Source organism: Garra rufa, chromosome 5, assembly GCF_049309525.1.
Source record: "Garra rufa chromosome 5, GarRuf1.0, whole genome shotgun sequence".
Classification (NCBI taxonomy): Eukaryota; Metazoa; Chordata; class Actinopteri; order Cypriniformes; family Cyprinidae; genus Garra; species Garra rufa.
Window position 1 is genome coordinate 48,206,278 of NC_133365.1, and position 26,575 is coordinate 48,232,852.

The 26,575-nt window shown below is 32.3% G+C and overlaps 1 protein-coding gene across 1 annotated transcript in view; it reads left to right on the forward strand.

The window, feature by feature from the left end:
- Positions 1-26,575, forward strand: part of ksr2 (kinase suppressor of ras 2) — a 133,438-nt gene that overhangs the window by 1,953 nt on the left and 104,910 nt on the right. The window contains exons 2-3 of the mRNA XM_073840110.1: positions 9,194-9,334; positions 12,944-13,094. Of these exons, the coding sequence (XP_073696211.1) occupies positions 9,194-9,334; positions 12,944-13,094 (292 nt within the window). The remainder of the gene's footprint in view (positions 1-9,193; positions 9,335-12,943; positions 13,095-26,575) is intronic.

Consider the following 26,575-nt stretch of genomic DNA (forward strand, 5'->3'; position numbering starts at 1 on the left):
CTACAAATACTTAGGACTGTTTTTGTGGTTCATAGTCACATTTTAGTTAATATAATCAGCCTACTTTTACATTACTTTTGACAAACCATGTCATTCAAACTCGTTTATCACAGTGATTTTAATAGGATAATACCACATTGGCATACAAATACAATGAGTAAGAATATGTATTCCATTTGTTGTTATTAACAACATGAAGTGCATTAAACCTTATATTACGTCAGTTTTTCAAACAAGAATTTGCCGAAGAATCAGTCAAAACAACAAAACTTACTAAGAAAAGGAAATCATTTATTTGTTTATCTGCATGTCATGTGACCATAACCAATGTCAAAGAAGTAAATGTGATATTTAATTATTAAAATATTTATTTTAAAACCTCAGGGTTACTTTAAGTAAATATATTAGGTGAAAGACGATCAGATGACAAAAAAGTTTGTGTAAATTTGTGAAATTGTGCATTTGAATGTGTTTAAAAGACAAAAGCCTACCAAAGATGTATAAATATATGGTTAGAAAACCTACAGAGTGAAAATTAAAAAAAAAAAAAAATAAAATAAAATAAAATAAATCAATGTGTTTATCAGTATGATGTTGAAACACTTCTTTAAACCTGAAATGATTTCTGTAAATCAGTGGTCAAATGCTGTGTCGCCAGCTGAGTAATGACTGATCTTTGTTTGAAACTCCACAAAACTTGAAGATTTAAGATATAAACAGCAGGCTATTTTAAAAAGAACAGTTTAAAAGATAAAAAAGAGGAACCAGGGAGAACCAATATATTATGAATAATCTATTGCTATTGTGTACATTTGTAATCATGTAATCCATAAAAAAAAACGCAGTTCTGCTCATTTGTGCTGTTTAAACCAAGGAGAAAAACGTTTACACCGAGAAGGACTTATTAAGCAGGAAAGGGTGCAATATTTTGACAAACAAAAGTTAACAGGTAGTAAAGATACATACAAGCAGTATTAATTAAGATATTAGTGTAATATTTCACCTACTTGACTGGAAATGATAAGAACGAACACAAATCAAGATTCTTGCTCTGGAAATCCTGCTTCAGTTTGGCCAACCACAAACGCTTTTGTTCTTCAGACAGTTTTTTGCACTCTTCTCTTTGATTTGTCACAACATTTGGCAGTCTGCAGTACTCCAAATGTTTTTCCCAGTCTGACCGATTAGTGCAGCCCAAAATATGACAATAATTGATAATTTCAGGAGCAATAATAAATAACAGTTTAATTCCGTTTAATGGTACTGTTTACGCTCAGTGCCGCCAGTATGGCCGATTGATGACGGCCATATTGGTGGCACTAAAAATGAAAAGTCTCTATATTTATTTAATTTACTAAAAGGAACCGATTCATATGAGTAATTTACTCAGGAATCAAATTACTTTATGTTTTTGATTTACTAAAAAGACCAGGCTCTTTTCAGCAAAATGTAAACCATAAAACAATAATACAACAAAAAGGTAGACTAACAGCTGAAATTGATATGTGAAATTGTTGTTAAAAAAAAAAGAAAAAGGTAGACTAACGGGAAAAATTATCGGTAATGATAATGATTTTTTTTTTGGTTTGTTCTGACAAATACTGTAATTAACAAATTGTTCAAGATTGCAACATTTAAAACACCAAAATACAAAACACACTTGTGCAGTTGGACTTGTAACTCAAAACCTCATGATTACTGAGATACAACCAGTGTTGGGCAGTAGTTACTAGTAACAGTAATAATATTAGTTTTCCTGGTAACTAAAAGTGTAACTAAAATTACTAATAAAGTTTAAGTCATATTATTACAGCTACCATAAAAAATGCCTAGTTACTTTCAAAAATTCTGTCATCCCTATTCATTTTCATAACTGTTGTTGTGCATGTACACATGTGACATCACCAACGTAGCAAGCTAGCTTTGTCGGAAGATAAAAGTCCACATTATACAGCGGCTGGAAATACAGCCAGTATTTTAATTTTGTAGGGAGAAAAGATGACAAAAACATCAATGTCACATGTAAATTGTGTACTGAGACTTTGTCTACTGTGAATGCCAACATGTTTGATTGGTTCTACCTGCTTGAGCCCTCTTGCAGATTTTACTATGTTGCTGCTTTATTAAATAACAGAAGTTTTTGAGAAATTGTGGCTTGTCATAAGTTTGAGCCAGTTTAGCTGTAACTTTCATGAATTACCAATTTTTTGGGGGTGCAATGGAAAAGCAATGTAACTAGTCCCTGATAGCACAAGTACATCTCAGAGACGTCTGCATTTACATCTGCAAGACGTATTTTGTTCATCTGCAATACATCTGTTCGATGTTTCCTATCAGATGCCAAGTAGATGTCTTTAAGATGTTTATGATTTAGAATGTATGTAAAACTGACATCTTACAGACGTCTGCCAGACGTTTGTACACAGCAGATGCTTTCCAGATCAAGAGATCTTTAACAGACATTTTGCAGATGTATGTGTGTTATCTGGGGTATAACTTATTACTGTTGGCTGAAAGTAATAAATAAAGTAATAATGTTACTTTTGAAAGGAGTAACTAGTAATTTGTAATATAATACATTTTTGAGTAACTAGCCCAACGCTGGATACAACTCTTGTTTAAAAAAAAAAACAAAAAAAAAAACTTTTCCTGTGGCATGAAGCCCTGTCTAATTTGGTACACATTTTCCCCCAGCATTCAGTTGGTTGACTTTGCTCTATGTTTCACCTTTTTTAGGCTTTAAATATTGTTTTACATTAGACTGGGTCTGTTAAGATGCATAGACTGTATGACACCTATTTCTTAACCCACCATTAATATCTTGTCAATATCATAATCCTTTTTAACTGGCTATGATCAGTTAATTGTCCTTCTTTAATCTTTATGATATAGTATTGCTTTGTTTTGCAAATATATCTGTAGTAGTAAGGTTATACTCTTGATCATGATCATGTGCTGTTGCATGCATTTTGGCATAGCGTATAGCCTTTTTTTCGACTCAGTCTGCTTTTCAGAAGCACTCTAGTATTTTTGCACTCTGTTCTCTTGACGTGGGGAAACCCATTTTCCATTGGCTGTAGAGTGCAGCCGTCACTAGTGTCAGTATGTCACAATGAAGCACTTTGTTTGTTCGTGTTGATGGAATAATAATTACAAACATTAGATATTATCAGGGGTTCTTGCTTGTTTACCTGGTGATGTATGTACATTAGCGTCCTCAATTTACCAGGCACCAGTGACGCCCAAAGCGTAATGGCATTTGGTACCAGCAATACAGTGATCCCTCTTTAACAATATAAGCTTTTACCAAAAACAATAAAAACTCATTCATGGTTTAAAGTATATTGTAGCAGGGCATTTTCTGTGGTCTAGACAAACCATGTGATTAAAATATATCAGATACTCAGAATCGGTAGTAATTTCTAATCAAGGATTATCATTTATGTTGCTTTGAATGTGCATATTCATTGATTAATGGTTTAAAACAAGCATATCCTTTGCTTATTGCCATAGGTTTAAATTACATCAGAAACAACAGAGAATCTACTTTAGTGGACTATCAAAGCCTGTTACTGCCACGCATTAAAAAAAAAAGGTAGCTGTGACTTTAATGTCACAATTCTAATATAGTTAAATGTGTAAGATAAAAGTCACAGATGCCTATTTTATTTTATTTTATCTGTGCTGGAAACAAAAAGAGTTGCAAGATGCAAACTTAGAATTCAGAGAAAAAAATAGAATTGCAATATTGTGAGAAAAAAAAATTGACATTTTTCCTTCGAATTGGAAGTTTATATCTAGCATTTCCTAGTTTAGATTTTACAGTTGACTATTTTTTTCTCTCAGAATTGTGAGTAACAAAGTCTGAACTCTGAGATAAAATACTGCAATTATCTTTTTCATTTCTTGGCTTCCATAATAGACAGATGTCTCAAAAAAATCATTAAAAAATGTCATGTTGAATCATAAAAATGTTAAATTAAAAATAAAATAAAATATTTTATTTGTTTACCTGCATGTCATGAGACACTTAACTGTCAAAATGCCAATGTGTTGTTAAATTATTGAAATATCTACTTAAAAAGGAGTTACTTGTTAATATTTTAGGTACAAAAAAGAGTATCATAAAAATGTAAAATTAAAAAATAAAAATTCTAATGAAATATTTGATTTGTTTACCTGCATGTCATTTGACAATTAACAGTTAAAATGATAATGTGTTGTTAAATTTGTGTAATATTTACTTAAAAAGGAGTTAAGATAAGAAAAATATTTTAGGTGAAAAGGGAATCATAAAAATTTAAAATTTAAAAATTAAAATTAAAATCAAATATTTTATTTGTTTGCCTCATAGGTTTGCCTGTATGTCATGTGACAAGTAACTGTTAAAATTATAATGTGTTGGTAAATTTGTGTAATACTTAGGTCAAAAGGGTTTGGCTGATAAAAAGTTTGGGATTTCTTGGGTTAAAGAAGTAATCTGTTCTGTTCACAAAATACCTGCAGCCATTCTGAAATAACAAGAGAGAGTAACATGGATTTGGGTCAGTCCTTTTCAGTTCAGAAAGGGTATTTAGTTCAGGGAGTGAATTGAGAACTTTTGACTGATAATGTATGTTAGAAAGAACATCTCTTGGCTTTAATGGGTCCCACAGACAATGTGTTTTGTTTTCAGTAACAATCAGCAAACAGTGTTGGCATGGGAGATCAACTTAACACAAATGAATCTGAACAGACTACAGATGTAGATGGACAGTCTTAAATAAACTGATAAGGCTGAAATGATCAAATAGCTAGTTATTATTTACTCATTAGCTTGAAAGGGTCAACATGTATCTGTATGGCATCCTGTGTGCAATATGTACTTGGCAGTCCATAAGGACACAACAAATCCAGCTTTTCTGCAATTTTTGGTAAAAAAAAGTGTTCATACAACTGTGTGGATTTTTAAGTTCAGTTAATGAATTCACACAGTGAATAAATGTTAAGTATTTTGCAGTTATTCTTTTTAGTTAAAATGACATGCTTAATCTCATTTTTCCAATAATAAATAAATATATATATATATATATATATATATATATATATATATATATATATATATATATATATATATATATATATATATATATATATATATATATAATTTACATAAATATTAATCACTAACCTACCGAATGAAATAATTAAAATATCTAATATTTCTAAATGTGACAACAAAACCCCCAACAACTGTGTAAATAAAACTGGTATATGGTCAAACAATGCAGCCATATTAATTATTCATGCACTGGTGCATGCTGGGAATGGAGCTGAACCACAAAAAATTTTTTTTTTCAGTATAGACTTATTTGAAGTAAAAATGCATTTATGTAACTCACCTGCTGCTTTTTGCTTGATCTAAAAACAATATAACTATTTAGCAATATTTGCTTGATGTAAAAACCATTTATGCTTGTTGCCTCACAAATAGTGTGAATAGTTAAATATTAAAGTCCTTAAAACCATAAATGAGAGAGAAAGATTGGAAAATGCTATACGCTGAGAAAAAAAAATATTTTTTTGAAGTTGTAAGTAAAACAAACATTACTTTACAAGAAAGTACTATTTCAGTTTTTCTGCTTTAAAATGTAATGTTTAATTCAAGTTTAGTACTTGCAGTATTTCTGTAGTTGCTTTTTTAAAATTTACTAGCAATTTTTGAGTGAACAAAATGTAAGTAGCATATTCTTTTCAGTGTCGAAAATAAGCTTTAAATGTTTCTTTTGTATTCCTCGTTGTTTTCCTGCATAAACACTGCAGTGACATTCTTGTGTCTTGGGAAACTTATCCAGTTTAGAATATTCATGTTTTTCCAACATGCTGAGAATCAGTTCAAAGACATCATGAAATATTGAGTGACATGGAGGACAGATAAAAATGCCAAGCATTGTAATGAGTTCACTTTAGCACTTTACAATAAGGTAGGGGTTGGCAATATGGCAAAAATATCATATCACGTTTGTTTTTTTTGTTTTTCAGAAATATCACAAAATATAACGATTCTTTGTCATGTTTTTACAAGTTGTCTGAGCTGTACAGCCAAACTAATTTCCTTATTTTAAAACCAAAACCTTACAAGCTAACAAAATATAAAACAAAAAGAATGGCAGATATTTAGGCCAAAATGGGCAAAGATAAAAATCTGTCATTATTTTATCTTTCTTATGAAAAAATAAGAACAAAGATAGGCTACATGTTACAAATACACATAAAATACAAATAAAACAAACAGTGACTTAATTTTCAGGTAAAGTAGGTGTATTTATCAGTAGCCTTCAAGAAATTGAATTAACAAATATATAAAAAAAACACTATATCCTCTATATACATGAATTATACATTGAGTCCTATTAAAGCAATTGTATTAAAGGAACAGTCCACTTTTTTGGAAATAGGCTCATTCTCCAACTCCCCCAAGTTAATAAGTTGAGTTTTAACGTTTTGAAATTCATTCAGCCGTACTCCTGTTTTGGCAATATTACTTTTAGCATAGCTTAGCATAGATCATTGATTCCTATTAGCAGGGTGCGATTTGTGAAAAAAACAGAGGGGGGGGGGGGGGTGCTTTTGAAAGCTTCTTTTCTCTCTCCATAGGCAGAGGTTGACCAAACTGTTAACAATGCGCATTATATAGGCTACCCGTCTTTTTAGGCAAGTCAGGTCATGAAATGTTTTTAATATGATGGAAGCTGTATTATGTGATCACAATTTAATAAAAACATTGTAAGTTATGCCTATTAATAGTAGTGATTTAATTTTAAACAACGAATACATTTTATAGAGAAGGTCAGCAAAGTATCAACGGAGCTTTTTGGAAACTCAGAATCAGTAAACCACTGCGTCGCAAAAAGATTCACAATCTTTTCATGAATCAGAACGTTTAACTTCATTGATTCAGAACGTTTAACTTCAAAGTGCATACGGCGAATCACTTGATTCGGACGACTCTAAAGCACGCATCGTGAATAATTTGATTTAAATCGGGACGTATCAGCGGCTAAACAGGACGTTTAATAAAAATAATTCAGCAGAGGCAGGGATGCATAGGCCAGAGGGGGGGAAATCCCCCCATCCCCCCCGGCAAATCGCACCCTGCCTATTAGACCAATAGCATCGCATTCAGAAATGACCAACGAGTTTCAATATTTGTCCTATTTAAAACTTGACTCTTCTGTAGTTATATTGTGTACTAATACCGGCGGAAAATGTAAAGCCATGTTACGGCAACAAACTTCCTTGACTATTTCGCCAGAATGGGAGTGTAGTTCCTAATCTTATCTGCCTAGAAAATTGCAGCTCTACATTTTCCGCCGGTATTAGTACACAATATAACTACAGAAGAATCAAGTTTTAAATAGGACAAACATTGAAACTCGTTGGTCATTTTTGAACACAATGCTATTGGTCTAATAGGATTCAATGATCTATGCTAAGCTATGCTAAAAGTGATATCGCCAGAACAGGAGAACGGCTGAATGGATTTCAAAAAGGTAAAACTCAACTTATTAACTCGGGGGGAGTTGGAGAATGAGCCTATTTCCAAAAAAAAGTGGTGTGTTCCTTTAAAGTCAAGAGCAGTGAGTGATTTTCCTTTGTGTTTTGTTTTATTAGCATACCATCACCCAAAAATGACAACTGTGTCATCATTTACTCACTCTCAAGTTTTTTTTTAAGCATAAAACATGTTGAACATAAAATTATTTCAAATAATGTGGGTAACCAAAGAGTTTTATTTTATAAAGAGTATTTTATTTACTGTTATCCACAATCTTAAAAATATCTTCTTTTGTGTTCAGCACAAGAACAAAATTAATACAGATTAGGCACTACATGTGAGTGACTGAAGTTTTGTGTGAACTGTCCCTTTAATGACAATTAGCAGCATGTTTAGTTCTGTGGCTTTAAAGGAACACTCCACTTTTTTTTGGAAATAGGCTCATTCTCCAACTCCCCCCGAGTTAATAAGTTGAGTTTTACTGTTTTGAAATCCATTCAGCCGTTCTCCTGTTCTGGCGATATCACTTTTATGACAGATTTTTTATTTATTTTTTTCATGACAGAAGACTCGTGTTTTAAATAGGAGAAATATCGAAACTCGTCGGTCATTTTGAATGCGATGCTATTGGTCTAATAGGATTCAATGATCTATGCTAAGCTATGCTAAAAGTGATATCGCAAGAACAGGAAAACGGCTGAATGGATTTCAAAACTGTAAAACTCAACTTATTAACTCGGGGGGAAGTTGGAGAATGAGCCTATTTCCAAAAAAAGTGGAGTGTTCCTTTAAGAGCTGCACACATCTAATATACAGGCGCGCATCCGTTTTTATCTCAAATGTTTACTTTAACTTTAGACATAACCAACTGTGTTTATATGTAATCATTGCGTGTTTTTGACAGTATTAGCGAATCAGACGCCAAAGATAGCTTAGTCCAGTAATCAGGCGCTAATTGACAGGCTTTTAGCGCGCTCTTCAGGTTTACGCACTCATAAAGCGCATGCCAGAACAGCACGAGGACGAGCAAGACTTTGAAGCACATGCAAATAATGTACTTCTGTGATTGCGAATACGAATAAATGCAGCGTTCCTTGAGTGAATATATGTCGTGGTGTACAATATTTTGATATGGAGGCACACTGTAGTACCATACCACGATATTTATTCAAAAGCAGATCGTGGAGACATTTTCATCGATCAAAAATCGTCATATCGCATACACCTACAATAAGGTGTCATTTGTTAACATTAGTTATTGTATTAACTAACATGAACAAACAATGAACAATACGTTAATTACACTATTTATTAATCTTTGTTAATTAAAAATACAGTTCATGTTATTACTAATTAACATTAAGCTTAACTAATGTTAACACAACTTGTCATTTCTATAATGATTTAGAAAATACTGAAATTAACGTTAACTAGGATTATTAAATGCTGTAGAGGTATTGCTTATTCTTAGTTCATGTTAACTATTTTAAGTAATTAACCTTATTGTAAAGTCTGTATATGTGACTGAAGTAATTTTTTTTAACTTAGCTTAAAAATCTTAAAATATATTGGTTAATGTGTGCTATATAAAGTTCTTTCTTTCTTTCTTTCTTTCTTTCTTTCTTTCTTTCTTTCTTTCTTTCTTTCTTTTTTCAGGGTAAACTGGTGAAGTATTTTAGTCGGCAGCTCTCTTACAAGCGTAAAGTGTCCTTACAGGAGCAGAATGTGGAGTTGGATGGATTCCCACGGCTGGGACACTGGTTCCGCATTGTTAACATGAGGAAGGAGGTTATTGAGGTATGTACAGTCCTGCATAAACCATGCCCCACAGATGATTTCAGTGGCCAGTTCCATCACACAGTCATCTGTCAAGAAAAATTCAAACTTTATGGATTTAGTTCAGAAATATCATGGATGGATTTGATTGTGACAAACAGTAATGCTGTGTATAAAGATGCTATACTAAAGTTAGAGTTAGGGGTTAGTAATTATTTTACTTGTTTTAGGTAAACAGCCCTGTGATTCTTTAAAAAAATCTTTAAACCTTTAAAAACTAAAAAACTAAAACTCTTAAAGAAAATATTTTTTTGTCTCAATCAGGGTTGTTATCGTTAACTAAAATAAAGCCATAAAAATGCATTACTTGAAATAAACACTGACGAAAATAAAATATTAGAAACTTAGTTTTTAATTAAATTTTTTAATTAAATTTTTTAATTAAATCATTTAAAACTTAAAAACTAACAAAATTACAAAAAACTTTAATATAAAAAAAAATATATATATATATATATATAAAAAATATAAAAACAAAATCTAATACTACACTTTACTTGAAGCAAACATAAACATTAACAAAAATAAAATAGAAAAAAACTTAAAATAGTTTTATCTTAAACTAAATAAATTAAAACTTACTAAAATGATATAGACATTAAAAAACTGTAATAAAAATGACAGAAACACACAACAAAATTAACATTTTAACTAAAAGTATAATGAAAAAAATATATAAGAATATTTTGATATTATATATATATATATATATATATTTTTCATTTTATTTTTCCTAACTCCTGAAACTAAAAATCTTAAAAAATATATATTTTTGTCTCAAACAGGGTTATTATTGTTAACTAAAATAAAACCATAAACATTTATTACTTGAAATAAATATGAACCAAAATAAAATATTAAAAACATATTTTTTTTCAGCTATTTGCTTCTGTTACTTGAAACTGAAGTACTAAAATAACTAAAATATATTTTTTTATTAAAATAATTATACATTTATTTTTTTATTAAATCATTTAAAGCTTAAAAACTAACAAAATTACAAAAAACTTTAACATTTAAATATATAAATATAATACTACACTTTACTTGAAATGAAAATAAACATTAACAGAAATAAAATATAAAAAAGTAAATTATTTTCATCTTAAACTGAATAAACTAAAACAACAAAAGTATTAACATTTTAACAAAAAGTAAAATGAAATTAAAGATATCTTTAAAATAAAATAAAATAAAAGTTTTTGGTTCATTTAACCAATCATCAACTTTTTATTAACTACTTATTATCTGTTATCTAGGTACAAAATTAATTTTAGAGCTAAAGTTCTAAATGCATATAAAAATAGTAAGTAAATAAAGCCAGTTGGTTTCTAACTTTTGTAAATGCACAGTAATGTATGATCTGAAGCGTTAGAACAGTAATCTCTGACATAAGCAATTTTTGCAAATCAGAACAAACAAAATTAAGATTTAATGCTATGAATGAAAATATTAAGAAAATGTCACTAAATCTCAAATACTAACAATTTTATTAAAGCTTACTAAAAACAAATACATTTGATATTTTGATATATTTATGATATTTTTCCTAACCCCTGAAACTAAAAATTGATTTATTTGGACCGTATTGTTTCATTATCAGTGCTTGTTTTTAAGCTGAAATTGGTAAAAAGAAATCAGAATCAGAAAATAGGAACAAGCTTAATAAAGCTGTCAAATTACACACTTTTTGGAGTTTAGCTCAAATGAAATGAAGAAAAAAATAAAACGATATATAAACATGTAGAAGTTGTACACTAAAGTGAACATAGCCATGTGAAATCCAGAAATAAATAATTATATTAAAATGTATCTTAAGTTATGATAGGCTAGTGAGACCATGCTTATGTAGGATCAGGATGTTTTGTGAGCCTCCATATGCAGTATGAAATATTTTCCTTCTGATGGCATAAAAGGTTGTAAACATACAGTCTGGAACAGCAGATACTCTGAAGGCCTTGAGGTTTTTCCTCCTGTGTCGCTGTCCTCGGTGCTGAAGTGTTGGCGCTGTCCAATGTGCTGAAGCCCCCTGCTGATGTGGAGAAGAAATTGCAGCTATGTAGAGCACAACAGTTCAAAAATAAAAACCCTATTAATTTTGTCCATAGGGGAATTAACCAATGGTATATGCTTTTGCTGTAGCCATCAGCCTGCATTAATTAAACTTGTTTCTTTCTCTATCCACCTTTTTCTTCAATGTGGAAGTAAGCCTATGGGTGAGACTTGCGGTTCCTTAGCTATAGGGAAACAACGAGACAAAAAACAATGTGTAGTAAACAGCAAAACTGTTTGCACTACAAACCAGTGTGTTCATAATTAAGACAATACATTAAAATAATATGGCAATTTTACTATTTCAAGCAGCAAAACAAGCTGTTTTGTACAGCAAAAAAAAAAAAAAAAAAAAAAAAAAAAGCTGGATGTGGATTAAACCAGAAGCCCACTCTAATGGGAAGAAAAAGAGTCTTGTGCCTTTGTGTTTTTGTCTGATTTTCAATACATTTTTTTTGGTGAGATTTACCTGATAGCTTCTTGGTTTAGTTCATGGTTTAAATCTTTTAAATGAAGACATTTTGAAAATTATCTTTGGAAAAATTAATGGGTTTTAGAATTAAAAGCTTAAAATATGTTATATATAATGTCAAGCATGTTTTAAAGATGCTAAAAGTGGAGTGTTTTAATTTAGTTGTTTGGCATCGTGCATGGTAATTGAATATTGTAGGTTTCATTCTGTCATCACTGAGCAAAGCATTTGCTGTAATATGTTTATTGCTCTAATATGTCCCTGTAATAAGTTTATTATAATTTACTGTGGATAACGGGATCAGTAATTGTACGTGTTTCCAACATGTTTATATCTTAAGTCTTTTTGTCATCAGTCAAGTTCAGCAGTCAAGTTAATATTTTCATATATTCTGTAGGTTAGTTTAAAAAACCCTGTCAATTTATTTAATTTTTTTAAAAAGAGGTGTTATTTCAGAATCATACTTAAATATTAATATAGTACTGTTTAATGAGTTACTTGTATTTAAAGATAAAAATCTAAATAATTTATTGATAATTTTTTACTTTAACATGTTTTTTTCTAATGCCCTCTGAGTATTTTTATTTTTATTTTGTTTTTTTAAGTTTAATCAATCATTATTTTATTTTATTTTTTGTGCAGTTTCACTTTATAATTCCCAATATAATTAAATGGCCAACTATAGTATTTGCTCAGCGTGTCATTTTAATACCAATTTATATGAGTTGTGGGGAACATGTATGTGAAATCGTAATTTGTATGTGATTAAAAAAGTTCCAAAAGTTTGTGTTGTGTTTAGGGATTTATTTTATCTATATATTTTTTTGGAACAATAAAAAGTTGAAATAGATTTTTTTTTTGTAACTTTTGATCAATTTAGCACATCCTTGCTGAATAAAATATTCATAAAAAAACAACAACAAACAAAGTTGTATTTAAAATCCACTTGGCTCACTTGGCACTTGCAAATGACATTGAAGTAATTTCACAAATGTTTTTTTAATCTAGATCAGCTTGCACATCTCAGACTTGTCTCTTTCACGTAGGAGATCCCTCCAGGTGAGCTGACTCTGGAGTCTTTGTTGGAGATGTCAGATGAGCAGGTGTGTGAGGCGCTGCAGAAGTTTGGAGCGAGTGATGAAGAATGCGCTCGGCTCAATGCCTCACTCACATGTCTACGATCAGTTCACAAATCAGGTGAGTTCACAGGATGCAGCTAAAAATATCACCTTACTGTTCATACAAACTTCATACAGTCCTGAATTACAGACAGTTACAGTGTAAGTGAAATTCTATCTATCTATCTATCTATCTATCTATCTATCTATCTATCTATCTATCTATCTATCTATCTATCTATCTATCTATCTATCTATCTATCTATCTATCTATCTATCTATCTATCTATCTATCTATCTGTCTATCTATCTGTCTATCTATCTGTCTATCTGTCTGTCTGTCTGTCTGTCTGTCTGTCTGTCTGTCTGTCTTAATATACTTTATGGCAAAGTACAGAAAAGTATAAAAACACAGGATTCTCTAAAAGGTCATTATATGGTTACATTAAGATTTGTTTTTACTAAAATTACTGGAATAGTTTATTAGAGGTATCTGTGTATTTTTGGTCACATGTCTTAGTCTGAAAGAAAAGCTTTATTAGCGATCGTCCAGTAGAGGGCAACACAATGCTGAGTTTCATTATTGTAGACTGGGATTGAAACCTTTGTTACTCACTGGCATGTAATGCATCTGACTTTGCTTAATATGATGCATTTAGTGATATATAAGTTTTGTGTGTTTGTGTGCAGGCTTTATTTTGTGTTTTGTTTAATTAATGACAGATCATTGAATGGGGAGGGAGCATTGTGCACTTCTGTTTGCATAGTACATCAAACTCTTTAATTTCAAAATATCAAACAAAAACATGTTTTTCACGGTATGTCTCACTATTATAAGCTGAACATATAGTTTCAACTTTAATTATGATGGGAAGAGCCATGATTAGTTAAAATGATCTAAATAAATATAAAAAATAATTTTTATTAAATAATAATGATGAATAATGCATTTATTTGATTAAAAATACAATAAAAACTGTAATATTGTGTAATATTATTACTATTTAAAATAACAGTTTTCTATATAAATCTATTTTAAAATGTAATTCCCGTAATACAAAGCTACATTTTTAGCATCATTACTCCAGTCTTCAGTGTCATCATTCTAATATGCTGATTTATTATCAGTGTTGAAAACGATGTGCTGCTTAACATTTTTTTTGGAACCTGTGATAATTTTCTTCAGGATTCTTTGATCAATAATAGGTTAAAAAGAACAGCATTTATTTAAAATAGAAAGGTTTTCTAAAAATATACAATACTGTTCAAAAGTTTGGAGTCATGTTTATTCTTTTTTTTTTTTTTTAAGAAATTAATACTTTTATTCACCAAGAATGTGTTAAAAGAATAAAAAGTGATAATATTTGGCAGAACAACTGTTTCCAACATTGATAATTCTAATAATAAATCAGAATATTAGATCATGTGACAACTAAGACTGGAGTAACAGATTATGAAATTCAGCTTTGCACCACAGGAATAAATTATATTTTAAAGTATATTAAATTAAAAACCATTGTTTAATATGTTAATAACATTTTGCAATATTACTGTTTTTTTTTTGTATTTGTGTTCAGATAAATGATTCAAAAAAAAAAAAATTCTACCACTGGAGGGCAGCATTGTATCACGCTCTGAAATACAGCACAGTTTGATAACAGTGTTAGGTAACATCACACTTGAAATGATCAACTAGATTCTCCTGCAGTGTTTGTCCTCTACCTCCACAGCAGGAGCTGATTGTTTCTGCTCTTACCTGAAAAAAATTTGATTGAAGAAAGTGTTTCCGCAGATTTTCAAATCTCAGTCCAATTTAAAATCCTCACCAATGTGTTATGAAGTTAGAGCTTGATATCAGATACTAAATTACTTAAAAGGTCAGCGCATCCTGCTTTATGGATTTCTTTTAATCATTTTGTCCTTAATTGATCCATAGATTTGTAAAGTGCATCACCCAGAGCATTATCATATCAGATGGATATACACATCTTGGTGGAAGTTAATGTTTTTTCGAATTGTCATTGCATATAATTGATGATTTGATTGACAAATATCGGCCAGATCAATAATTAACCCATATTTGGCCATTTTGAAATTTACTGGCAGTGTCAGACAATATTTCCCTTTAGTCAGTTCCAACTTATCCATGGATGATGCAACATAATGCATTTCGAGTTAATATATTTAAATATATATGCAGTCAAGCCCGAAATTATTCATACCCCTGGCAAATTCTGACTTAAAGTTACTTTTATTCTACCAGCAAGTTTTTTTTTGACCAGAAATGACACAGGCTTCTCCCAAAAGATAAGACGATGTACAAGAGGCATCATTGTGGAAAAAAATATTACTCAAAAAAATATTTCTCAGCTTTTATTTACATTTGAACAAAAAGTGGCATGTCCAAAATTATTCATACCCTTTGCAAACTGTCTATGGGAAAATCCAAAGTTCTATACCATTCCAAATAATCCAAGCTGTTCTAAAGCATCCTGATTACCCTGATTAATTGGGAACAGCTGTTTTAATCAACTCAACAGGTGAAAAACAGCAGCTCTCTGCTGTTGGTTTGTGGACAGTCATGGCTAAGACAAAGGAGCTCACTGAGGACCTGCGGCTGCGCATTGTGGCTGCTCACAAGTCAGGAAAGGGCTATTAGACCATATCTAAATGTTTTGAAGTTCCAGTGGCTAAAGTGCAAAGTATTATTTAAAAAATACAAGACGTTCCGCACTGTGAAAAATCTCAGAGGACGTGGTCGGAGGCCAAAAGTGACACCTGTTCTGGCCAGGAGGATAGTGAGAGAGGTAAAAAAGAATCCAAGGATCACCACCAAGGGCATCCTGATGAATCTGGGCTCTGCTGGTGGCAACATCTCAAGGCAGACAGTCCAACGGACACTGCACTCTGCTGGGTTCCACAGACGCAGACCAAGGAGGACATCACTAAAAGCCTGCTTGGCCTTTGCAAATGCTCATCTGGACAAAGAAGAAGACTTCTGGTCTTCTGTTTTATGGTCAGATGAAACAAAATTTGAATTGTTTGGCCACAATGATGTAGACTTCATTTGGCCTAAAAAAGGAGAAGCCTTCAACCCTAAGAACACCATCCCCACTGTCAAACATGGTGGTGGGAACCTAATGTTTTGGGGGTGTTTTTCAGCCGGTGGACCAGGGAACCTAATCAAAGTAAACGGCACCATGAAAAAGGAGCAATAAATCAAAATTCCCAACAACATCAGGCAGTCTGTAGAGAAACTTGGCCTTGGGCACCAGTGGACATTTCAGCACGACAACGACCCAAAACACACAGCAAAAGTGGTGAAGAAATGTTTAGTGGCCCAGCAAGAGTCCTGACTTAAATCCATTTGAGAATCTGTGGAGGGAGCTAAAGATCAGGGTGATGGCAAGGAGACCCTCCAACCTGAGTTGGAGCTCATTGCTAAACACGAATGGGCAAAAATACCAGTGGAGACATGCAAAGCTGGTCAGCAATTATAGGAAGCGTTTGATTGCTGTAATAGCCAATAAAGGCTTTTCTATTGATTATTGAGAAGGGTATGAATAATTTTGGACATGCCACTTTTTGTTCAAATGTAAATAAAAGATGAGTAATAATTTTTCCACGTTTTCTTTCACATGTGTGACCCTAGACCACAAAACCATAAGGGTAAATCTTTTGAAATTGAGCTTTCGGTCGATGTATAGCTTGTTAGAGTAGACAATATTTGGCCGAGATACAACTATTTGAAAATCTGGAATCTGAGGTGCAAAAAAATCTAAATATTGAGAAAATTGCCTTTAAAGTTGTCCAAATTAAGTTTTTAGCGATGCATATTACTAATCAAAAATTAAGTTTTGATTTAGTAATGCTAGGACATTTACAAAATATCTTCATGAAACATGATCTTTACTTAATGTCCCAATGATTTTTGTCATAAAAGAAAATCGATAATTTTGATTACCATGTACTTTTGGCTATTTCTACAAATATACCAGTGTTACTTAAGACTGTTTTTGTGGTCACATATCTGCAGATCATAGTTTTATGGTTATTTTTTTTTTATTTATTAACATTTTATCTTACATTTTCTATTAAAAGTGGATTTTTTTAAAAGGCCAAAAGTACCCTGGAAACTCAATAATGCCAGTATTGGCCAACAGAGGGCAGCAAAGCTCTTTAAGTCTGGTTGTACATTGTGTAAATGTTTTAATAAGGATTGCGAGAAAACAAAGGAGAACAGTTCTGGCATGTTCTTAAGCAGGTGAATTATATCACGCATACTACTTCGCACAAGCCCCGTTGTGCTTTTCTTAAAGTTTCTATTCAAATTGTGCATGTATTTTTGAAGTGAAAAGGCATAATGTAGATATAATGCAGTTTGTTGTCATTGAATCTCTTCAACAAATTCGTGGTACCCTCACATCTGAGCTTTCTTTCCTCCATTGACTCTGTTTACTTTAAGTAGCGTTAGTGCGGCTGCCCTGGAGTGCCTGAATCTTCGCAAACGTGGATTCCCCGCTGCGATAGTGTTCAGACACAGCGCTAACCGCCGGTTGCACTGTTGAAAGTGTGATCAGGCTGGATTGCTTTGTTTAAAGACAGGCTTAGAGAGGCTTTTAAGATGCTCATAGCTTGTCGAGGACCCAGCATGGGCTCCTTCAGGGTCCAGCGGAGGTGCCACACGAGGACTATGGGGGATTCCAGCCGTCATGAGAGCGTGGTGTATAATTTAGAAATGGCACCTCTTGTCATCTTGATTTCTTTTTCTTTCTCACTCGCTCTCCGTCTGTCTCTCTACCCCCCTTGTTCTCATCTCTGCCGTGTCTTTATTCAGACTCTGATTCATTTAAATGAATAGTTCACCCTAAAATGAGAATTCTGTCATCATTTACTCACTCTCATCTCGTTCCAAACCCACTTAGGACATTGTTTCTTCTGTGATCCAAGCTGCTTTTTCCATTCAGTGAGAGTGAATGGTGGCCTAGGATGTGGAGCAAGATTTTCAGTGAATAATGATTTTAAATATGGATCGCACCATGTAGAACTTAAATATAATATAGCACATGAGTCATATGGATTACTCTTATGATGCTTTTACAGAGCTTTCAGAGCTTAAAAGCCTGAGCTCAGCATTCACTTCCATTATGCAATGCAGATATTTGTTTAAACTTGTCCTTTTGTGTTCCATGTGAAAAAATGACTTGACTTGAATGACTTGACTTGACAAAACCTGCAGTCTTTGCTCCTTCATCTCAATATCTTTCCACCTCGCTTTCTTTAAGGGTAGGTATGAAGATAAGCATAGTGGTCTCATACGATGAGGAGAGAAAGAGTTATGGAGATGGAGACGTCAAGAGGATACCAAACTGAATTAGTTATTTCAGTGAATTTGAGACCTCGCACCTCAGTGCTCTCCAGAGAAAAGAAATAATCATGTTATAAAGGATACTTGTATGCAGAGAGCAATGCAGCACAAGGGAATCACTCATAATTATACATAAGAGCATCGCTGATAATGCGTTCCTATGCGCCTGTATGTTTCCGTGTGTACAAGTACCATACAGTTTTAGGGAGTAACTAGTTACTATTTGTAACAGAATTCATAATTTAATTACAAAATAAATGTAACTGCAATCTGTTACAGTTACTGAGAAAAAATGCGTTAAATTAAATTAGTTACTTCTGCAAATGTTAACGATTTTGGAAGGATTTTGAAAGCCTGACAGTAATCAGTGTTGAGTACTACTGTAAGGTTAACCCTGCCTGCCTTAAATGTTTGAAAATGTTTTTAGAAAATTGTTTAGAAATTGTCATTTTTAATTTAGAAAATTAATCAAAAAGTAATCAAATGTAATCAGTTACATTCATTTGATTAATTTAACAAAACATGTTACATTTATCACAAATATTACTTTTGTTACTTTATTTTTTAACAAATAAATATAGCCCATCTTTAAAGGGGTCATCGGATGCCCATTTTCCACAAGTTCATATGATTCCTTAGGGTCTTAATGAAAAGTCTCTAATATACTTTGGTTAAAAATTCTCAATAGTAGTGTAAAAAAAAACACCCCTTTACCTTGTCAAAATCAGCTCTGCAAAATATCAGCTCATTTTATCGCATGGGTCCTTTAAATGCAAATGAGCTCTGCTCGCCACGCCCCTCTCTGCTGAGGGATTACGAGCTGTAATGTTTACTTTAGCCGTGTTTAGCTGCATTTAGCCGCGTTTATCGGTGAGACTTGCCAACAAGCACATTATTAAGAAAGGGCATTTGCAAAGATGCATAAAAAACCCTTATACTCACTTCTGCTGTGGGTGAAGCTGCATCACGAATGATGCAAACGAACATAGATGCATATGTAGATCGGGATCGGCGCTTTCCTTTTAAAAACGAAAGTAACGTCGTCTTCTGCCTTTTAAGTGGCTCAGATGTCGGGAGTAAATGACTACTGTTGTGTTCATTATTACATCCAACAACAGAACACCTCAATCGCTCAATTAGAGTCTTCCTCTGTATTCGGTCTGCTTCAGCTCGGTGAGGGCGGGTCTAAGGTAAGACGCTCATGTCAATCAACTGTGTTTTGTCACAACAACAAGAAGCTGAGAATGACCTGATTTTAAAAAGGGGATATTACTTTTAAAGATTCAAAAAATACCACTGGGTGGATTTTTATTATTGTAGGGTGCTTGTGTACACAAACTGCCAACACATAGTAATTTTCAAACAACATGTAAAAGTTAGTTTTGCATCCGTTGACCCTAATGACCCCAAACTTTGAATATTTCAGCAGTAGTGTGTGTGTGTTTTATGTATATGTTATACCATAAGTTTTAGAACTCATCCCATGTTTCAACATTATTTTATTAATTTAGTAACTAAAAACAATCTTAATTTAAAGCTATTAAAACACATTTAAGCTTAATATTTTTTATTGATTCTTACATTCTCAAAGCAAATTTAAAGTTGTAGAAAATATCAATATTTGTACCATTTCCATTCTCATTTTCTTCCATTTATTGATGAGACACACATTTGATCTTTGTATCCACACTGTGAATGTAATGGGTTAAATTTAGAAAAGTAATTTGAATAAAGTAGCTGAAATAGTTACACTACACTACTCATCAAACTTGAACTGTATATGTTAAATTTACTTATTTCCTTTGCTAATTGTACTTAACTTAGTTAAGTAGATTTTACTTAAAGGTGCAATATTTATACAATATTTTAAATTGTTTTCTGATATCTACATAGAAGGTATATGGCTTAGGTAAGGGCAAAAATTCTGCAGAAATGGATTTACAGGTCCTTTTACAACCCTAGGATTTGTCCCCAGTATGAAATGGTCTGTTATTACCTTATTTGGAAGGCTCCTGAATAATAATGAGGAGCTCTGCTCTGATTGGCTGTCTCAAAGAGCGGCTCGCTCTCACACAGCAGGAAGGAAACACATGGAGAAAAATATACATTTAATTACAGAGCTCGAGACGCTATTAATATGCGGGGCATTGAAACTGCCGTTTTGAATGCAGGATAACTTTTAGTTTCACTTTTGAGATCGGTCATCGCACGTGCTCTGTGTAAGGTTATACTACAAATATATAAAAAATATATAAAATAATTAAATAAAATTAATTCAGTAACTAAAAACAGTCTTAATTGAAAGCAAAATTCTAGAAAATATCCAGATTTGTACAATTTCCATTCACATTTTTTGCCATTTATTCATTGGACGCATCTTTGAATGTGAATGTAGGGGGTTGTGACTCTTTCTAGAACAGGGGCCGGATTCACGAATATCTTCTTAAGAAATAAATTAAGAAATTTCTTAAGATAAATTCTAAGAAGTTCGTAAGAATGTTCTTAAGTGCAATTCTTGAAAAAATCTTAAGATATTCTCAAATATGTTCTTAAGAACATCTTAATTTCTTTCTTAAGAAAAAAAAAGATACATCTATCTGAGTGAATACATGGCTGAAGACGCATTTATAAACACTTCAACGTCTTTTTTGCGGTTTCTGCAGATTATCCTAATAATCATAAGCACGCACATTTTCGTCACGACCGTGTCTGGCGCTCGGCTTCATGTTTTTAATGCGCCGTGTTTTTGAACTGTTACTTTTAAAGGGTCTGTCTTAAGCTTTGGCGATCAGTTTATTCACTTTTGTGTTGTATTTTGTTGCCTCGTCTGAATGAACGCTTCCGTTATGTGTGTGCGCTGCTACAGCAAACGCGTCCTGCACATGCGCTAAATACGGCCAAAGATTATGTCCTATTTTTATTTATTTTTTTATTAAATCTCCCTATCTGACTCGATTTTGTCGAGTTGCTACTAAGTTTTGATGACGGCAAAAAGTAGGGTCATACACAGGCTAATCATGACAGATCATTGTTTACATTATCAGTCATTGCTGTCACTTCAGCGAACTCTTGTTCATCTCTAATAATAGTCCTAATATGTATTATTTGTAGCTAGTAGTGTTGCAATGCTTAAATATAACAGTTAATTTGAAATAACCCAATCAATTAATTAAATAATTATTACTATTTGGGATTTAAGACAAGTCTTGGGCTATCCTAACTTTAAGAAGTTATTTACAATGGTTTTTAAGAAGATTCTTTTCAAGAATTTGAATTTTCTTAATTTTTGTCTTAAGAACAATCTTAAGTAAAAAGATAAGAATATTCTTAAGATGATTTTTTTGGGAATACAAAATATTCTTAACTTTTTTCTTATTTTAAAAAATAAGAAGAAAATGGCAGTTAAGAAGAAATTTCTTCTTAAGAATGTTTCGTGAATCCGGCCCCAGATTCTGTCGGATGCTGTAAATTTCTTTACACACACAGAGGAGAAATCACTTTTTCTGGTTTGAGGGATTTCTGTCTTATCTTTTAAAAGACATACACCATAGCAAAAGTGGAAAGTCACATCTCAGCCATTTTTCAAGACCTTTAAATAGCCTCTTGAAAAAAGGGTACACTATAGCAATTTCATGTTCAGCATGTCAGCATTTACTGTATAGATCTAGTTTATAAAGATAAAGATCATGTCCTCTACTGGATTCTATTTAAAGGGATGGTTCACCTAAAAAATTTAAATTCTGTTTTTAATTGCTCACCAACAACATGAGACCTTTGTTCGTCTGTAGAACACAAATTAGGATATTTTTAATGAAATCTGAGAGCTTTCAGACCCTGCATAGACAGCATCTGACATGTTCAAGGCCCAAAAAGGTATTAGGGACATTGTTAAAGTAGTCAGTGCGACATCAGTGGTTCAACCTTAATTTTATGAAGCTACTAGAATATTAAAAAATAATAATAAAATGATGTCTTATGTTTTTGGAACAACATAAGAGTGAGTAATTAATGACAGAATTTTCATTTTTGTGTAAACTAACCCTTTAACTTTTAAACAGGTACTTTATAAATTGTAAAAAAAAAAAAAAAAAAAAAAAACCTACCTGAGTTGTGCCATTGAGCGTTCACCCAGAGCAGCTGTTTGTACAAATTGCCATGAAAACATTTCATTTACTGGTATTCACACCATGTTATTTCCAAAATTAAGTGGACAAAATGTTTCAGACAAAGAAATATTGTACCAAATTAGTTTGCTTTTATGAATTTACAGATAAATATCTCAGCGGTGTGGTTTTCAACAGCACTAAATAAATGATTAGTGCTGTTTTCAAACTAAACTTTAAACAACACTGGCCTAGAGTTAGAACATCTGCTTTATTTACAGGTGCCTGTAGAAACTTTGAAGAGATATTTATTCACTTTGAGCGTCTCACAGACATTTAAACATGATTTTATGATTAAATGGGAGAGATTGTGTACCACACAGCTGATTTGAAGGCTGTGCTGAAGGAAGCATTCAGATAGTGAGGAGTTAAGTAAGCAAAGTAATCAGAAAAGATATTTTTCATTGAGATAAATGCTTTAAAGAGTATAATTCGTTGCGAATTTCTGTTCTTGAGTCAGTTGTCATGCTGTTGAGTCACATTTAGGATTCTAATTGTGTCCTTGGTTTGCCCACAATCCTTCCCTACAGGCTTCTGCGTTCTGAATGCTGCTTATCATCCATATTAGTGTGTAATTGGGATGTATGTTTTCAGTTGCCCACAAAAACAGCCCCTCAAACGGTTTTACAAATAAACCGTGTTTCACAAGTGTGGTTGCCACAAATATTCACCCAAAGGTGGTTGTTTTCATAAAATAAATGTGCAAATGGTAAAAACAAATTTAAACCGTGACATTGTCACTACTCAGTAACTGGCTTTAAGCAAATATTTCAGGTTCAACATGATTTAAACTCAGTATATTGTTGACAGTATATTTGAAATGCTATCGTTGTAATCATTTTAACTTGTCCCTTAGTTCATAGAAAACTGGAAAAATGTATGTCCTGAAATGCACTTGCAGTACAGTTAGTTCCAAATTACAATAAAAATTCTATTTAGAATTTCAGGCTGTTAGAAAACTGTTAAACTAGGAAAAGAAACTGTCAATAGAGCTTGCTTTATATACACAACTGTTTAAAGTTTTAATGTTCTTGAAAAAAGCCTCTTATGATCGCCAAGGCTGCATTTATATGATTACAGTTACAGTATAAACCGTAATAGTGTGTAGAATTATTACTATTTAAAGTATGTGTTTTCTGTTTTAATATACACTACCAGTCAAAAGTTTTTGAACCTTAAGATTTTTTTTATATTTTTTTAAAGAAGTCTCTTCTGCTCACCAAACCTGCATTATTTGAGCTAAAGTACAGCAAAAACCTTAACATTTTGAAATGTTTTTACTATTTAAAAAAACTTTTTTCTATTTGAATATGTTTTAAAATGTAATTTATTCCTGTGATTAAAGTTACATTTTTAGCATAAAAACTTCAGTGTCGCATTGATCCTTCAGGAAATCTAATATGCTAATTTGCTGTTCAAGAAACATTTTATTATTATTATTATTATTATTATTATTATTATTATTATTATCAATATTTAAACAGTTTAGTACTTTTCTTCAGGGTTCTTTAATGAATAGAAAGATCCAAAGATCAGCACTTATCTGAAATAAAAAATCTTTTGTAACATTATACCAATTCAAAAGCTTGTCAGTATAACTTTATCATTAAGTTTTCAACATAATGATAATAATATATGTTTTTTGAGCAGCAAATCAGAATATTAGATTGGTTTCTGAAGGATCATGTGACTGGAATAATAATGCTAAAAATTCAGCTTTGAAATTACAGAAATAAATTACATTTGAATATGTATTCAAATAGAAAACAAGTAAAATAGTAAAAATAAATAGTAAAAATATTTAAAAATGTTACTGTTTTTGCTGTACTTTGAGATCAAATAAATGCAGGCTTGGTGACGAGAAGCAGTCAATTGGTCTATTTTGAAAATGCAGTCGCGGGAAAAATTGCAGAGCTGCGGGTTGCATTTTTTTGGGCTACTTTTATAATGTACCGCGGCCGCCTAAAGTTTGTCTATAGACAAATCAAAATGAAAATAGATCTTTTTTTTCTAAAGTGTATTATTATTTGTAAGGAATATCATTCAAGATGTTTTATTCATCCATGGGCGGGTTTTGAGTAAGCCTTGGGCTGGACTTTTTTCTGGGACCTGGCAACCCTAACGAGAAGAGACTTCTTTAAAAAACATTAAAAATCATACTGTTCAAAAACTTTTGACTGGTAGTGCATTTAAAAAAAAATATTTATTCTTATTCTAATTTTCAGCATCATTACTCTAGTCTTGAGTGTCGCATGATCCAGAGACCATTTTAATATTCTGGTTTGCTGCTCAAAAAACATCTTAGTATTATCAGTGCTGTTAAATTTTGATGCGGTTTTTTGATCAAGATTGTTTGATGAGTAGAAAGTTTAAAAGAACAGCATTTATTTAAAATAGAAAACATTTTTTAACATTATTAATGTCTTTACTTCTTGATTATTTTGATGTGTCCTTGCTGAATAAAAATATTAAACCTCAAATGTATAAATGATTGCATATAGTTTGCACGTAAAACAAAGAAATACAGTAAAAAAAGTCTGTAAAAACTCACGCTGCGTCCGAAATCGCATACTTCCCTACTATACAGAATGCGAAAAACAGTATGTGAGGCGAGTAGTATGTCCGAATTCATAGTATTCGAAATACAGTAGGCGAGAAGTACCCGGATGACCTACTGCTTCTGGGTTTGTTCATTGTCTCAGTAAAGCCATTCCAGTTTCTCTTGGTTAAATGCATGTTTGGTTGGAGAGACTTAGTCATTTCAAAATATCTCAAATGTCTTGTTGATCTGATGTGTGTCATTTCCTCTCTGTCAGTATTCTGTCCACTCTGGATGGTTGAGAGCCTTTATAATTAGCCCTGTCTTGACAGAAATATCACTGCTAAGTCATATTCATAGGCATCGTGTCATGTATTCAGTCACGTTGCATTATTATTAGAGCAGAACCTAATTAATGGCATTGGGAAGTGATTAGTGCCGTGATGTATAGGCAAGCTGCGTGGGTGACGTGTCGTCTTGACACCTTTCTTGAGTTGTTTTGTGATATTAATGACAGTATCTTTGACTTGTGATAATGCCATTGCTAATCGAGATGCTAATAGAAGTATCCATGCGTCCCTTTGTGGCACTGTTGCTAGGCAATGGTTGTGACTGGAAATGCATTGTTTCAGAAATGTTGACATGTTCTCATTAGGATTTGCTAAATCATTATCGGTCAGCTCTCCTTCTTTCTTTGGGTTCTGTAGTTTGGATGTTATGTCATTAGTGGTGCTACAAGGCTCATAGTTCGGATAAGGGTTTTGAACAAACCTCTGACCACACATATTCAATTTGGTCATATAACTCTTCCCACACTGTTTGTGTAACGGACCTGAATGAAAGCATAGTGGATTATTTTCTGAGCACTCTAGGCAATGATTTTGACCTGGTGGAGCATGAAACAGTCATACATATCATCGTAAACGACTATGAAGAATACTTTGTTAACATGTTAAGGGAATAGTTTGCTCAAAAATCAAAAGTTGCTAAAAATAGGCCATTCTGAGATGTAAATGAGTTTGTTTCTTCATCAAAACGGATTTGGAGAAATTTAGCATCACTTGTTCACCAATGGATCCTCTGCACTGAATGGGTACCGTCAGAATGAGAGTCTAAACAGCTGTTAAAAACATCACAATAATCCACAAGTAATCACTCCAGTCCATTAATAAACATCTTGTGAAGCAAAAAGCTGCGTGTTAATAATAAACAAATTATTCATTAAGGTGTTTTGACTTTAAACCGTCACTTCTGGCCAAAATACGAGCCCATAATCCATAATAATTGTTCCTCCAGTGAAAAAGTCCATCTACTGTTAATCTCTAACATCAAAATCCACCAACATATTTGCTTAGACTGTTTTTGCTTGTGAACTGTGCTCGATCTGTGCATATTCCTCTCTTGATTCAGATAGAAGAAAGCAATGTTTTGGAGAGAGGACTTTTAACTGGAAGAAATAGTTAAAAAACAACTTGACGGATTTGTTTATC